The 13,617-nt window shown below is 28.0% G+C and overlaps 1 protein-coding gene across 3 annotated transcripts in view; it reads left to right on the forward strand.

Annotated features, from left to right (window-relative positions):
- LOC142328683 (b(0,+)-type amino acid transporter 1-like) overlaps positions 1–10,798 on the forward strand; it is a 148,677-nt gene extending 137,879 nt beyond the window's left edge. For all 3 annotated transcript variants that reach the window (XM_075372604.1, XM_075372602.1, XM_075372603.1), the window contains 5 exons: positions 2,238–2,341; positions 3,301–3,397; positions 5,228–5,377; positions 8,494–8,662; positions 9,870–10,798. In XM_075372604.1, the coding sequence (XP_075228719.1) occupies positions 2,238–2,341; positions 3,301–3,397; positions 5,228–5,377; positions 8,494–8,662; positions 9,870–10,012 (663 nt within the window). In that variant the 3' untranslated portion in view covers positions 10,013–10,798. The remainder of the gene's footprint in view (positions 1–2,237; positions 2,342–3,300; positions 3,398–5,227; positions 5,378–8,493; positions 8,663–9,869) is intronic.
- Positions 10,799–13,617: the final 2,819 nt, after the last annotated feature.

Here is a 13,617-nt window from a genome sequence, read left to right on the forward strand (position 1 = left end):
GGTACAAATAGAGCAGCACAGCCCCGAACAAACCAGTACTTGACCAACGATGATAAATGACAGTAAAATCGAATGTTTAGTTCATGAAGAGTGCAAACATGAAGAACCAGTAATTGTATTTACTGCAGCAACCAAGACCAATAGTGCTTTGGGTAGTTCACTCCATTAAGCAAAGAAAAACAAGACAACTTTCTCTGTCAACTTCCATGACAGAGGCAGACTTTCATATGACGAATATGGAGTGAAAAAATACAATAAGTACAAACCACAACATTCGATGTACACAACAAACACAATTATGGTTACAACAACATTTGATGTACAAATACAACAGGTTTATAACAAGTGTAAACGAACTTAAAAAAGAACTAGTTCTTTTTTAAGTTCGTTCTTCATTAGAGAAGAACAAATATAACAATTTACAAACATTATTCAACAAAATAATGATGGACTTGGACAGACTAGCATTATTAATGAAACCATGGTCGTGGCCTCATCAGATCCTGTAAAAAGAAAATTACCCGACAATAAAGAAAAAATATGGGATGAAAATCTACATTGCTCTGAGACATTATGTAACTGGACTGATTTTAAAAATGACAGCTATAACGATAACCCTGGAGCAGTTAAATGACATAAAGGACATAATAACAAACACTCACACCCATTGGTTCTCTCCAGATCTGCTGAGGGACTTTTTTTTCTCCCGCTGAGGGACCTGGATTTCGTTTTCCAACTCCTGGTGGAGCGGAATGGGAAAGTTATCTAGTTGGTGCTTGTGAATATATTCACATTTAGTAAAATTATATGAAAGACAGTATGGCCAAATATATTGACAATTTTAGAACAAAACTACAAACCAACAACAACAAAGTGGCAAAGATACAACTGTGACACAACAAGCTGGAAATACAATCATATGAGACAACAATAGAAGATGAAATGATAACTGTGATAACCAAATCAAACGCAGAGGATTGTCTGTTACAGACAATCAATATCTTTCCTCCATGAAGATTTGAATATCGGAGTTTTATAACTCATCTAATGACAGACAGGGACAACTCAGCGCAAGCACCAGAACATCCTGTTCCACCAGTAGCAAAAAAAAGTGAAGTAAGCAAAAGAGTTAAGGTGATGATAAACAAAATGACTGAAACTGAAAATAAACAAAGACATAATAAGACAAGAACAAGTGAATGAGACGACACAGATGGAAATGCAGGATTTGATGATGGAGGAATTGGACAATCTTCTGAATCAGATGATGGAACAGAAGGAGCAGGAGTTGGCTCAAATGATAGAATGTGTGGATTAACATTCATAGTCCATCATTCAAATTCGAAAAACTCGAGGTCTGTCAGCAGAACAGATGTTCGACAACAGATATCACAACTGGCAAGGAGGAAATAATACAAGAATGAGAAAATGAATTGGAAAATGTCTCCAATTTAACAGTGCGGGACTTACAGAGATGTATGTCACAACATAGGAGACGAGACATCTTGTGTCTTGTGAGTTTTGCCGTAAGCAAATCCTACTAACTACTAAATAAAAAAAATAAATAAAAAATATTTTAGATAATACTGTTTTAAAAAGTCATCCTCTTAACAATTGTACACATCTGCTAGATGATAATTTTCTATCAGACCTAGCCATTCCTTAGTCTGAGTGCAGAGTATTTACAGTTTATTTTTTGTGTTTATGTACAGTTTATCTTTTTTTTTTATTCATAATATAATATACATATATATATACAAATGTTAATTTTTTTTATTAAATTTATATTAATGATAGAGGAAGGTCAAACCTCAATTACATCTATTTATAATAAATTTTTAGTTAAAACTAGTTGTGTTAAGAGTTGTTGCATAATCATTCAATGGTTTTTTTGTGGTCAATTCAGTGACTGGTGCAGCCATTGAATTTTTAAATTTGGTTAATTTTGTTATTTAAAAATTAGCAATAACATTACATAATTCTCACTGCTGACTGTCATAGTAGACGAGAATAAATATTTATTAGCCTTCAATTATTAATTTTTTCAGAAATTAGAACCTTATAAAAAAATACAGTGAAGATTTTGTAGAACATTACATTTTTACAATTTTTATCTTATTTCTACTAAATAATACTGACTGGCTGTGTGTGATAAAGTTATCTATAATAACTTCTTTTTTACCTAATGATAAGAAATATTATTGAAAGTATTTATTTATTTATTGTTTCTTTTTTAGGCATTTGGAGAGAAAGTTATGGGAAAATTTGCCATTATTATTCCATTTGGTGTAGCATTATCGACATTCAGCTGTAGTCTTAGTGTTCAGTTTGGTGTTTCAAGGTATAACACAATAAAACATTTGTGTTTCTTTTAATCTGCTTTATCTTTAAAATTTATTTTTTAATTTCACCTCAAAAAGTAACATTTTTGCTGAGAGTTGAAATAAAAATATTTTTAATGAAACTGACTGTCAGAAAACTTTTTTTAAAGAGAGGATTAAAATGGCTGATGAGACTTACTGCTAAAAAAATAATAATCTCTTTAAAAAATTATACAATTAAAAGATTGCATCAGCAGGTAAACAGCTAAAAAAACTAAATTATTTTATGTACAATTTACAGTAGTTCTTAATGGGTTTTCTTCAAATAACAATTTTTAATTTTTTTGCTGTTTGCATGCTAGTGCAGTCTTTCCATTAATAAAAAAATTAGTATTTAAAAAGTCTTTTGTGCATTTTTATATCTTTATTTCAATAAAGTATTTCATGAAGTTTCATGTACAACCATTTTCTTCCATAATTGATACTGTACTTAATGATCATGAAAACTTCAAAGCAAGTTGAAAGATACGTTGATTTCTTCACAAAAGCTGTGCTGTTGTTTTTTCAGACCATATCTGGTTAGTTTTGTTGTTATGTGCAAATAATAGTTATTAAACCAACTGGGTTGGTCTAGTGGTGAACGCATCTTCACAAATCAGCTAATTTCAAAGTCAAGATTTCCAACGTTCAAATCCTAGTAAAGGCAGTTACTTTTATACGGATTTGAATACTAGATCGTGGATACCAGTGTTCTTTGGTGGTTGGGTTTCAATTAACCACACATCTCAGAAATGGACGACCTGAGACTGTACAAGACTACTCTTCACTTACACTCATACATATCCTCACTCAGCCTCTGAAGTAATACCTGATGATTATTCCCGGAGGCTAAATGGAAAAAAAGAAGATAATAGTTATTAAGAGTTTAATAATTTAAAATAATACAGCAAATGGAAAACTATATATTCTTTAATTTCAGATTATGTTTTGCCGCTGGTAGAGAAGGACATATGGTCGAAGCATTCTCATATATTCATATTCGTAGACTTACTCCTGCACCTGCAGTCATTTTACAGGTAGGAAAATTCACTAAAATTTTTATTTCATTTAATCTGGGTAAACATTTGCTTATAAATAACAAAATTTATTGGTGTTCTTTTACTTTTAAACAAATTATGCTTTTTTTTACCTCAAGATTCTCAAGAACATAAAGATTTTTTGAAGCTTTTTTAAAAAAAAATTCATTTTTAGAAAATGGGCTTGTACAGTTTGTCTTATGAAGAAGTTTATATCCTTGAATGATTGAATGTATTATAAACCAATCAATTTGACTGATATTTTACATGAATACTATATCAAAAATAGCCTTTTTTATATAAAAATAATTTGTTAATTTTTTAAGATAAAACTATAGTTTCCAGTAATTACGAAATTTATTTTACAGTGAAACAAGATCATTACTCTACAATAAGTAGAAATCATTAACATTTATAAGCTGCAAAAAAGAAAGAATGAGGAAAGCTATGTAACCCTAATACCATACATTTATTTATACATATTGATAATTATTTAAAAATTATGCTGAATGTTAAAAAAAGTCCTTACAACTTAAAGAGGTTCTTCTTTAATCAGTAACCATCTTAATTAGTTTGTAGATTTATTGAAGTACACATTTTCCTTCAAATTGCTTCATATTGTTGGAAGATGACAGTATTTATCTATTGAACAATTTGTTGATAATATGTCTAATGTATTTTAACTACTGTCATAACCTGAATTTTAAATATCACCAATAAAAACATTAATTTTAGTTAGTTGAAATGCTTAAAAATTAGAATTTTATTTGAAAGGTCACCTCATTTTATAAGTAAGCTGCAAAAAGGCTGATATTTTATATTTATTTTTTGAATTGTTTTGGTAGCCATGTTGATCAATAAATAAAACTTGAATTCCCATTGTGTATGTAAATATTATATACTTCAATAAATCTTTGTTGTACAGTGGTTGGAATAGACATGTTTTATGATATTATTTTGTGTAAAATTGAATCAATTAGCCATTTTTATGACATTAATTTAAACATGTAAGATTGTTAATTAATTTTAATGAAATGTCCAAGATGCATAGATCTTCACCCTGATTGATATAGTACATATATTTCTAAACTTAAAACATTTAAACAGGGTCCACCAATTTCCTGAAAAGAAAAAAATTCTAGTATTTACTCACTCAGAATGCACTTAACAAAACACTTAATGGAATTAAGATTGAATCCGTAAAATTTTTTACAACTTTCTTATATGTAGCATTTTTTTAACTTTGAATCTTTCAGGTAATCTTCTTTTGATATTTATATTGTCACTGAATGGCTTCGATGGCATATTAAGTTAGGCATACATGTAGTAACAACATATGACTTTTACATGGAGGAACACTAGATAATTTTTTTACCAAGCGAACACGCCATTCATTGATAAAAAATATGTACAGTTTCAATTTATGAACCATGGCTTTCTCTTTCCACATACCAAATGACCCCAAAAAACATATACAGGGCTTGTAATTTGCATCTCTTTTATATTAAGCTATTCTTACTTCCCAATCAGACCTGATATTTATACCAATGTAAATTTGTAGATTCTTGTCAAAGAGGCATACATTTTTTGTAATTTTTATGGTATTTTTAAATGATAAATTTGGTAATATATATGTGTATAAGTTATCACAGTTGAGACATTGTCTTAATATATTAAGGATAAAAAAGAAAAACCTGTAGATAATATTAGGACAAAAAAAACCAGTTCTATACTTTAACTCCATTTCATATGGCTATTAAAAAATTGTAATTTTTATAAGCCTAAGATAACATATGTATTTAATCTATATATATTTTTTTTTAATTTCAGGGATTATTAACTGTTATATTCTTATTAGCTGGTGATATTACAACATTAATTGAATTTGCTAGCTTCCTTATATGGATATTCTATGGTTTAGCAATGGTTGCACTCATTGTTCTGCGAAGGACAAAACCACTTGCAAGAAGACCATACAAGGTAAGTAATTTTCAATATATTGACTTATTGAGAAATGTTTTAATTAGTGAAATACAAATAATTTGAAAAAAAAAATTATATATATATATATATATATATATATATATATATGAGAGAGAAAGAGAGAGAAAGAGAGAGAGAGAGAGAGAGAGAGAGAGAGAGAGACTTATAATTGAAGATAAAAATAATAATTTAGATATAAATACAATATTAAATTTCATTTGATTATACTAAAATTATATTACTTAAAATTTAATTACTGTATCCAAAAAATTAGTTCATTTATTATTTTATGAATTATTAATCTTTACTATTAAATCTAAAAAATATTAATTTTTATTATTTAAAACCATACATTTCTAAAACGAAAAACTAAATTATTTATAAACAAAGTACTTTTAATAACTTATCAGTTACTTGCTTTTGCTAATTCTGAACCAATGCTGCTGTTTTTACTCTAGAATCGGTAGATGTTATTGTTGGTGATTTTTTTAGAACATATCTTGAACATAGTCAAAAAATGTGCTAGATTTGAATAGGCTCTTCATTTATTATCTGAGCATGATCACAAAAGGAACTGAAAATATTTCAAAATAAATTACTAAAAATATTTTATTTTAAGGTTTTGTTTATATCAAAAGTTTATTTGTAGGTTAAAATAATTTTCATCATCATTTGTAGCAAATCCTCATTTTTATTTAAAAATTTAACCAAATTTATTTTAATGTTTTCCAAATAATGTTTGTTTTTTGGCTAAAAATCTTTTAACAAATTGATTAAAATTTATATAAAAGTTGAAAACAATTGGATTTAAGTATTCACAAATAAAGCTATTTTAAATATAAACAATGATTCACTAACAATTAACAATAGATAATCAGAAAAAAGATTTCTTAAAACTGTTAACTTTTTATGGTGCAACTTGTTCTGTTGTTTTAAATGTTACATAGCAGTAAGGAAAAAATACAGTTTATTGAGGAAAAACAAATATTAAAGTCTGCTGATAAGTTCTAAATCTGATGAGTTTTTTGCTTGAAAAGAAATTCAGTATGAAAATAAATTACAATAGAAAGAATTAAAAATCCTGTACTACAAATGAAACGGATATAACGTATCAAAATAGCAAAATTATTTCATGAAAAAGAGAAACATTATTATTTAGACAGTAAAATTACAAAACACGAATAACACATAAAAGAAGTACAAGAAAGAAAAATATTTGTAATATTTAAAGTATATTAGTGTATTTTACATTATTGTGATATTTTACAATAATATTTAATTGTATATTTATCCTCCAATTTGGTAGACCAGCCATAACTTACAAACATTTTATTAAATTATAATGATTTAAGGTCTTGTTTAATATTTATCCTTTAGGGCAGTAAAATGTATATTTTCATACAGCTTAGTTTAATAATAATACTTAATATCTGACAGAAAGCACCAGAAAAATGTTCTGGTTACTATTCTTATATAATGCTATTTGTACAGAAGTAATTAATATAATTTTATAAAACACCAGATTGACTTAAAAAGATCAGTTACAAGATTTAAATGTTATCCTGCCTAATATTGAAAAACTATTAATGGTGAAGTCAGTTAAATAAACAATTTTAAAACATAATTGTCTTTGAAAAATAAAATTACAGCAAATGTGAACCAAGCATTATACTAAATGGAGTTTGCTTGACTAATGCTCTATTTCTAATCTCAACCTAATTAATTACAAAGTTTTTATCTTTCACAAACCCTTTTTTTTTCAAACAGGGTTGCAACCATTTATCTTTAGACTCAAAGATAGGACATTTTACCTTTAACAGAGGGCACAAATGTATTCTGGCACCAATTTTAGAAAATAATTATCATAAAAATTTGAATACAGACGTATTTCAATATGGTATTTACTTAAATTACTACTCATAAAAATTTAATGTTACAATATTTTTATTGGTGATTAAAATGTAAAAAAAATTAATATTTAAATATTGCTACTTCTTGATATTGAAATCTGCTCTTTGTAGTTGAAATATGAAGGATATTTCCTACTTTTACTAGTAAGGATAGAATACCTTTACCTAAATAAGTAGTTATCTTTTAAATGATATATTGGAACAGTATTCTCTTTGTTAGTAAGTGTTAGTTCTAGTGGAAGCCTCTCATATTCCCCTATCACTAGATAGGAAAATCTTCCTTCAACTTCCTTTGAAGTCGTATGTTGTACAGTTTGTGGACCATCCTTGTAATAGTGTTTGTATTGTTACATTTTGTACCTCCATCATAATCTCACCTTTTACCCATGTTACACCTCTACTTAATATATTAGCATTGGGTTTTCGTCCATCAAGAAGTCCAATAACATATAATGACTCTGTCTTATGTTGTAGAATGACTGCCCTCCTTTATTCCATATGTTCAATACCTAATAATATGATGGAGATATTGTGTGTGTGTGTGTGTGTATATATATATATATATATATATATATATATATATATCCGTATCCCTCTCCTCTTACTCCACTACCACCGCCATCTATCATGACGACTGATAATTGGTCTGAGGATGATCATTCATTGTTCATTGCTTGTCTTAACTCTTTTTCTTGGGTTGGTATTTTCTTTGCCTTTGCCATTTTGGTTGTAGTTCTTTTTTTAATTTTTATAATACTGCTTCCACCTGTAACATAATTTTTTATTAGTGTTTTATAATTTATATTTTTTAATTATATATATTTCTATGGTATTATACACTTATCTTTTCTTGATTTATTTCATTGTGTCGTCATTTACTGCATGGTGTTCAATCAGTTCTATTATTCTTTCTAGTATTCCTTTGCCTTTAATTCCATACAATATTGTGAAGTGGATTGAATTTATTACTCTACGCTCTAATACTTATTACTGTAAAAAATATACTAATATAAACATACCTCCTCATTGTAATATTGATGCACTGCATTTCTAACAGCTAATAAGCATTTAGACTCGACCAAAATGTGGAAATATTAGGATATTCTCCATCTGTCTGTAAAAAAATGAAACCCAATTTTATGATGTACATTAACAACTTGTAATTAAAAGAAATCTTTCTCATTTAACTGTTACATTTTACAGGTACCAATAATAATTCCTATCTGCTTGGCGACATTATCATTAGTACTGGCATCAGTTCCAATTGTGTTTCATCCACAAATGCAGTATATTGGTGCTGTTGCGTTTATTGCATTTGGAATTTGTGTTTATTATCCATTTGTGTATTTAAAAAAGAGACTGCCATTTATGGGTAAGATATTAACAATTTATTTGTATAATTTTTTTTTTACTGTATAAATATTAAATAGTTAATGGAATAAACAGAAAAACAAGAAGATGCTCAAAAGCTCTGCACAGAAATAACTAAATTCTAAAACCATTTCAGTTAGGAAATTAACAGCTATTATTATCAGCAGAACAAATAAATATTAAAGAAAATAAATAATAATAAATATGACCTATTCAGATTACCTACCCGTAAGCTATCTGAGTAGAAGTTTTTTAGTGATTTGAATGTTTCTAAGTTAAATCTATAGTTAGATTTGGTTACATAATGTAATAAGAGTTGTTAGTATATTATGCTAAAATACTGTTAGAGTTATTCTTTTTATAATGTTTCAAGAATATTCTTTATTTATAAATTAGTATATTTTATTTTATTTTCATTTATATATTTGTTTTCTTAGAACATACTATTTCCTTAATCCCTATTGATAATGGTAGTTTAATAATTGAGATATAAGCATTTAGACTCAACCTAAGTGTTGAAATATTAGGATATCCAACTTTTATTAAAAAAAAAATTAAACCCAATTTTATAATGTATATTAACTAGTTATAATTAAAAGAAGTCTTTTTCATTTAATTAATTATTACATTTTACAGGTAGCAATAATAATAATTCCTATCTGCTTTTAGATTTTGACATTTTTGTAAATGGTTTTTGAGCATTACAATCATGTTTTCTAATTTACATTTTTAGCTTTATAATGGCGATGTGAATGTATGAGTGAAGATCAAAATTAAAACTATATAATGTTTAAACTAAGTAGTGACTTGCTCTGTGTCGGCTAGAAGCTGAACTTTTAATTTTTATTAACAAATATCACTGAAATTTTTATTTATTTTTTTTTCAAGAGGCATAGACTGTTATAGTCTTTTACCTTTAATAAATATTTTAACAGCAGGTGCAAGGATATTGTGTCTTTTTGAAGTATTTTATTTGTTACATACACTTTGTAAAAGTGAGCTAAGTAGACTAAAGTACAGCAGAAAGAATTATTCAAAAAGTAAATAAACTTAGTGTATAGTATATGAATTCACTGGTTATATGAAAATTAAATATAAATAAAATCAAGTATTTACAAAATATATGATGTTATACAATTAAAAAAGTACAGTTTCTTAATTTTAAAATAAGTCAGTAATGATTTTATATATAATTTTTTTTGTTCCAGATAAATTTACATGGCTTATTCAAGTATTACTGGAAGTTGTTCCTCCACCCAAAGATATGTCTGATCCAAATGTACCTGAAACAACTACGGTTCATTTAAATCCAGATGCTTCACCAATAACAATAACAACAGTCGCATCGTGATCATAATTTAAGAAAGACTTAACGGCTCATGAAGGGTCAGTTGTATGTCAAAAATCTGTGTCACGTCAATTTATTCAATTAAAATTGGCTGTCACACGCAAATATGTATGCAGTATTCTATTGTTAATTACTTAAGTAACAAGTAATTATATGTTATATATTACTTTTTATAAAAATTGCCCTTTTTTGTATATATTAATATTAGAATCTTTAGAGAAGTATTATTTTTATTATATATTTTTTTACTATTAAATTTAATTAATAGATAATTGTAAAAAAATTATTAATGTTATTGATAGTGTAAGGTATTTTTTTTATAGCTACTACAATCATATTCTCTTTATTAATTAATGTGATATATATGTATACTTTTTTTATAAAATTCATGTTTGTACAATTTTTTATAAAATTTTTTCAGTAACTGTTATTATATTCGTCTATAAGAAAATATTGTTATAATTTTTTTTTTTTAAATACTTATGTTTCGTCACATGTATTATTTTTTAAATACAGTTCAAAACTTGTTGGTAGATACAAAGTTCTAAATTAGATCTTTGTTAAATTCTATTTCTAAATTAGAATTAATTATTATTATCAATGTCAATTGTAATCATACAATCTATTCAATTTTTTATTTTAATTTTATATGAATAATTATTATTGTATGTATTATTTAGTACAGACAATTGCTGGATGTATTTGTGAAACAATATATTCATGTGTGAAGAGATGTGTGTCATGAAATTGATTGATAGGATAAAATATAATAAATGATTTTTTTTTATACTTTGAGTATTTTATTTTATTTTTAGTGTGTGTTTTTGAATGATTAAAATTTAAATCTCAATGTAAAATTCAATAACTAAACCTTTGATTATGAATAGAAACACTGCTTGTGAGACTATACTAGCAATAAAAAAAAATTCTCTAAAATAATACACAAACACATTGTCAAAATCTCCACATTAAGGAAGTAAAGATGATACAGATCAATACCTTTGATCAGCGACATATTATAATGTAGGATTTTTAAATTAAATAAATGCTCTTATAGTTGAAATGAACAGAAAGAAAAGTGCATTCAGTAAAAATTAATTTAAATTTTCTGGTATAGAATCCTTAGAGCAAGGATGACATAAGCACAAAAATTCAAAAGGACATCATAAAAAAAAATTAAGAAAAACATTTGCTTTTAGAAGGTATATTTTTGACAACTAAATTGTTCTGCTGCAAGAATGCATTTTAATAAAACATTTATCAGAAATTGTAATTTGACACAAATTTATAACATTTCTTTTATAAAATACAACAGAATAGCAGAATATTTTTAATTAGTCTGTTGCTGAATTGATAATGATAAATTAAATAAAATCCCTATAAATATCTCAAGATTGGAATCTGTAGTGAAATTTAAAGTTTTAATATTATGTTAAAAGCAAACTGACAACACTTTGATTTTTTACTCTCTATTTTGCTATTTGCTCTTTCTACATGTGTGTTAAAAAATTTAGTGATAAACTACAGTTATGTGACATTTTCCGTTTGAAATTTTGTAAAATTATTCATGTTTCAATCTTAGAAACAATTTCACACCTAGTGACAAGGCAGTTCTTTAAAAAATTAATCTTTGTAAACTGTGAAAATAATTGATTTTTATATTATCATAAAAGGAATAACTAATTTATTATGCTTTTTTACCTTTAAATCAGAAAAAAATATAGAGGCGGATAAGGTACCTAAAGAAGCAAAGCACTAATTAAATGTTATAAAATCCAAATAAAAAACTGGATAGTATTTGATAAGTAATTTGCAAATAGAGGTTATAAAAAAAGTTTTTATTGGTACAAATATTATTCAATGGAATGTTTCAATGATCTCATACTCACTTTGAGAATATCGAAATCCTTCTAATGAAAGAAAATACTTTACTGTGTCTGCAGGAAACTCACCTTCATCCGCAGGATGATGTGTCATTCCACAGTTACATCTGTGAAAGATGCAACCACCAAACTGAGGGCAGAGGATGTTAAGGTGTGACTGTTTTCTGAAGGAAATCGTATTAACCATGTGTATTCCACTAGCGAAAAACAATGCAAAAACTAGCAATTTCAGTGAATATATTGGCATCATTTAAATTAAGTATCTGTAACTTATATCTTCTGCCAAATTCTGATATTAGTGAAGATGTTCTGTCCAGTCTGCTTTCACAGATTCCTTTAGCATGCCTAATAATTAGTGATTCAATGCCCATCACAAATCATGGGGCTCATCAGCATTTTCTTCCTGAGGCACTTAGTTGATTGACTGAGACAGAATATAGATCTTTGCTTATTCAACAGTGGGGTTAAATTTTTTGCATCAATCTGCCCTTGTGTTAATCCCTAGTCTCACATCTTACTTGGTTTGTTTCTAAAAATTCTTTGGAAGTGATCATAGAACAGTTTTATCTCGGTTTGTAATACTGATTTGCCTCAGAATCAGTCTTGCAGATGGGTGGTACAAAAAGCGAACTGGAACGGATATGAGGATTCATTTGGCCAGTATGACAGGAGTGGTAATTCGATTCACCAACTTGCCAAGTTTTCATAACTGATAGTGCAAATGAACTTATCCATTTAACATCTGGAAAGCCAAGGTGGCCTGCTGTAGACTACAGGCGTGCACTAAGAAATCATTGCAGGGCTTTACGTAATTTCAATTGAAGGCCTATGACCAAATTGCTCTGTGCCTTCCTCAATGCGAGGTCTATTTGCTATTGAGCGTTTTGGTGTGCTAGGCAGAAATCATGGCTGAATTATGTTGAAGACCATTTCTTGGACAACTACATGATTGGTGGTTATGTGGAGAAAAGTTCAAACTATATGTGAATCATATGTAAAGTATTAGTGCAGGTAGAAACTATGTCATTTGATAGCGAAGATTTGCATAATGAATTAAACATTCTTTTTTCTTTTGATGAGCTAAGGGATGCCTTGAATAATTCCCATGACACTTCCCCAGGAAATGATATCAGGCTCATTATGTTATCTCACCTCCCAGACACTGCATTATGGCATCTTTTGTATATCTATAATAGAATATTTTTCCAGATTCTTGCTTAGAACCATTGATGTGTCCTGTACTGAAACCTGATAAAGATAAATCATGCCCCTCAAGTTATACTATCTCCTTGACCAGTATCCTGTGAAAAGTGATTGAACAAATTGTAAACTGTAGTCTACTGCAGTACTTTGAGAGAAACGCTCTAATTGCCCCAAAACAATGCGGTTTCCACCAAGGTAAATCGTCTGTCTACTGATTGTTCTTTAAATTGAATCTTGCTATTCAAAATACCTAACTAACTGACTTAAAACCGCGCGAACCCCACGCCTAGTACAGATTTGGCAACACCGATCGTGACTGTGAATGCATCAGAAAACGAACGAGTTTAAAGTTAAATCAGTGCTACACTCGTACCAATAAAAATTATGTTTTATGCAACATAGAAATTCAGACCTACACCCAAATAAGTTGACCAGTTTAGGTCACCTAACAAGGGGAATGCAACCTCATTAAGGTCCGCGCAGGAGCCGGGGACAAGCCCCCCCCACCCCCCACAGTACCAT

Source organism: Lycorma delicatula, chromosome 8 (assembly GCF_047948215.1).
Source record: "Lycorma delicatula isolate Av1 chromosome 8, ASM4794821v1, whole genome shotgun sequence".
In the NCBI taxonomy this organism is placed as follows: domain Eukaryota; kingdom Metazoa; phylum Arthropoda; class Insecta; order Hemiptera; family Fulgoridae; genus Lycorma; species Lycorma delicatula.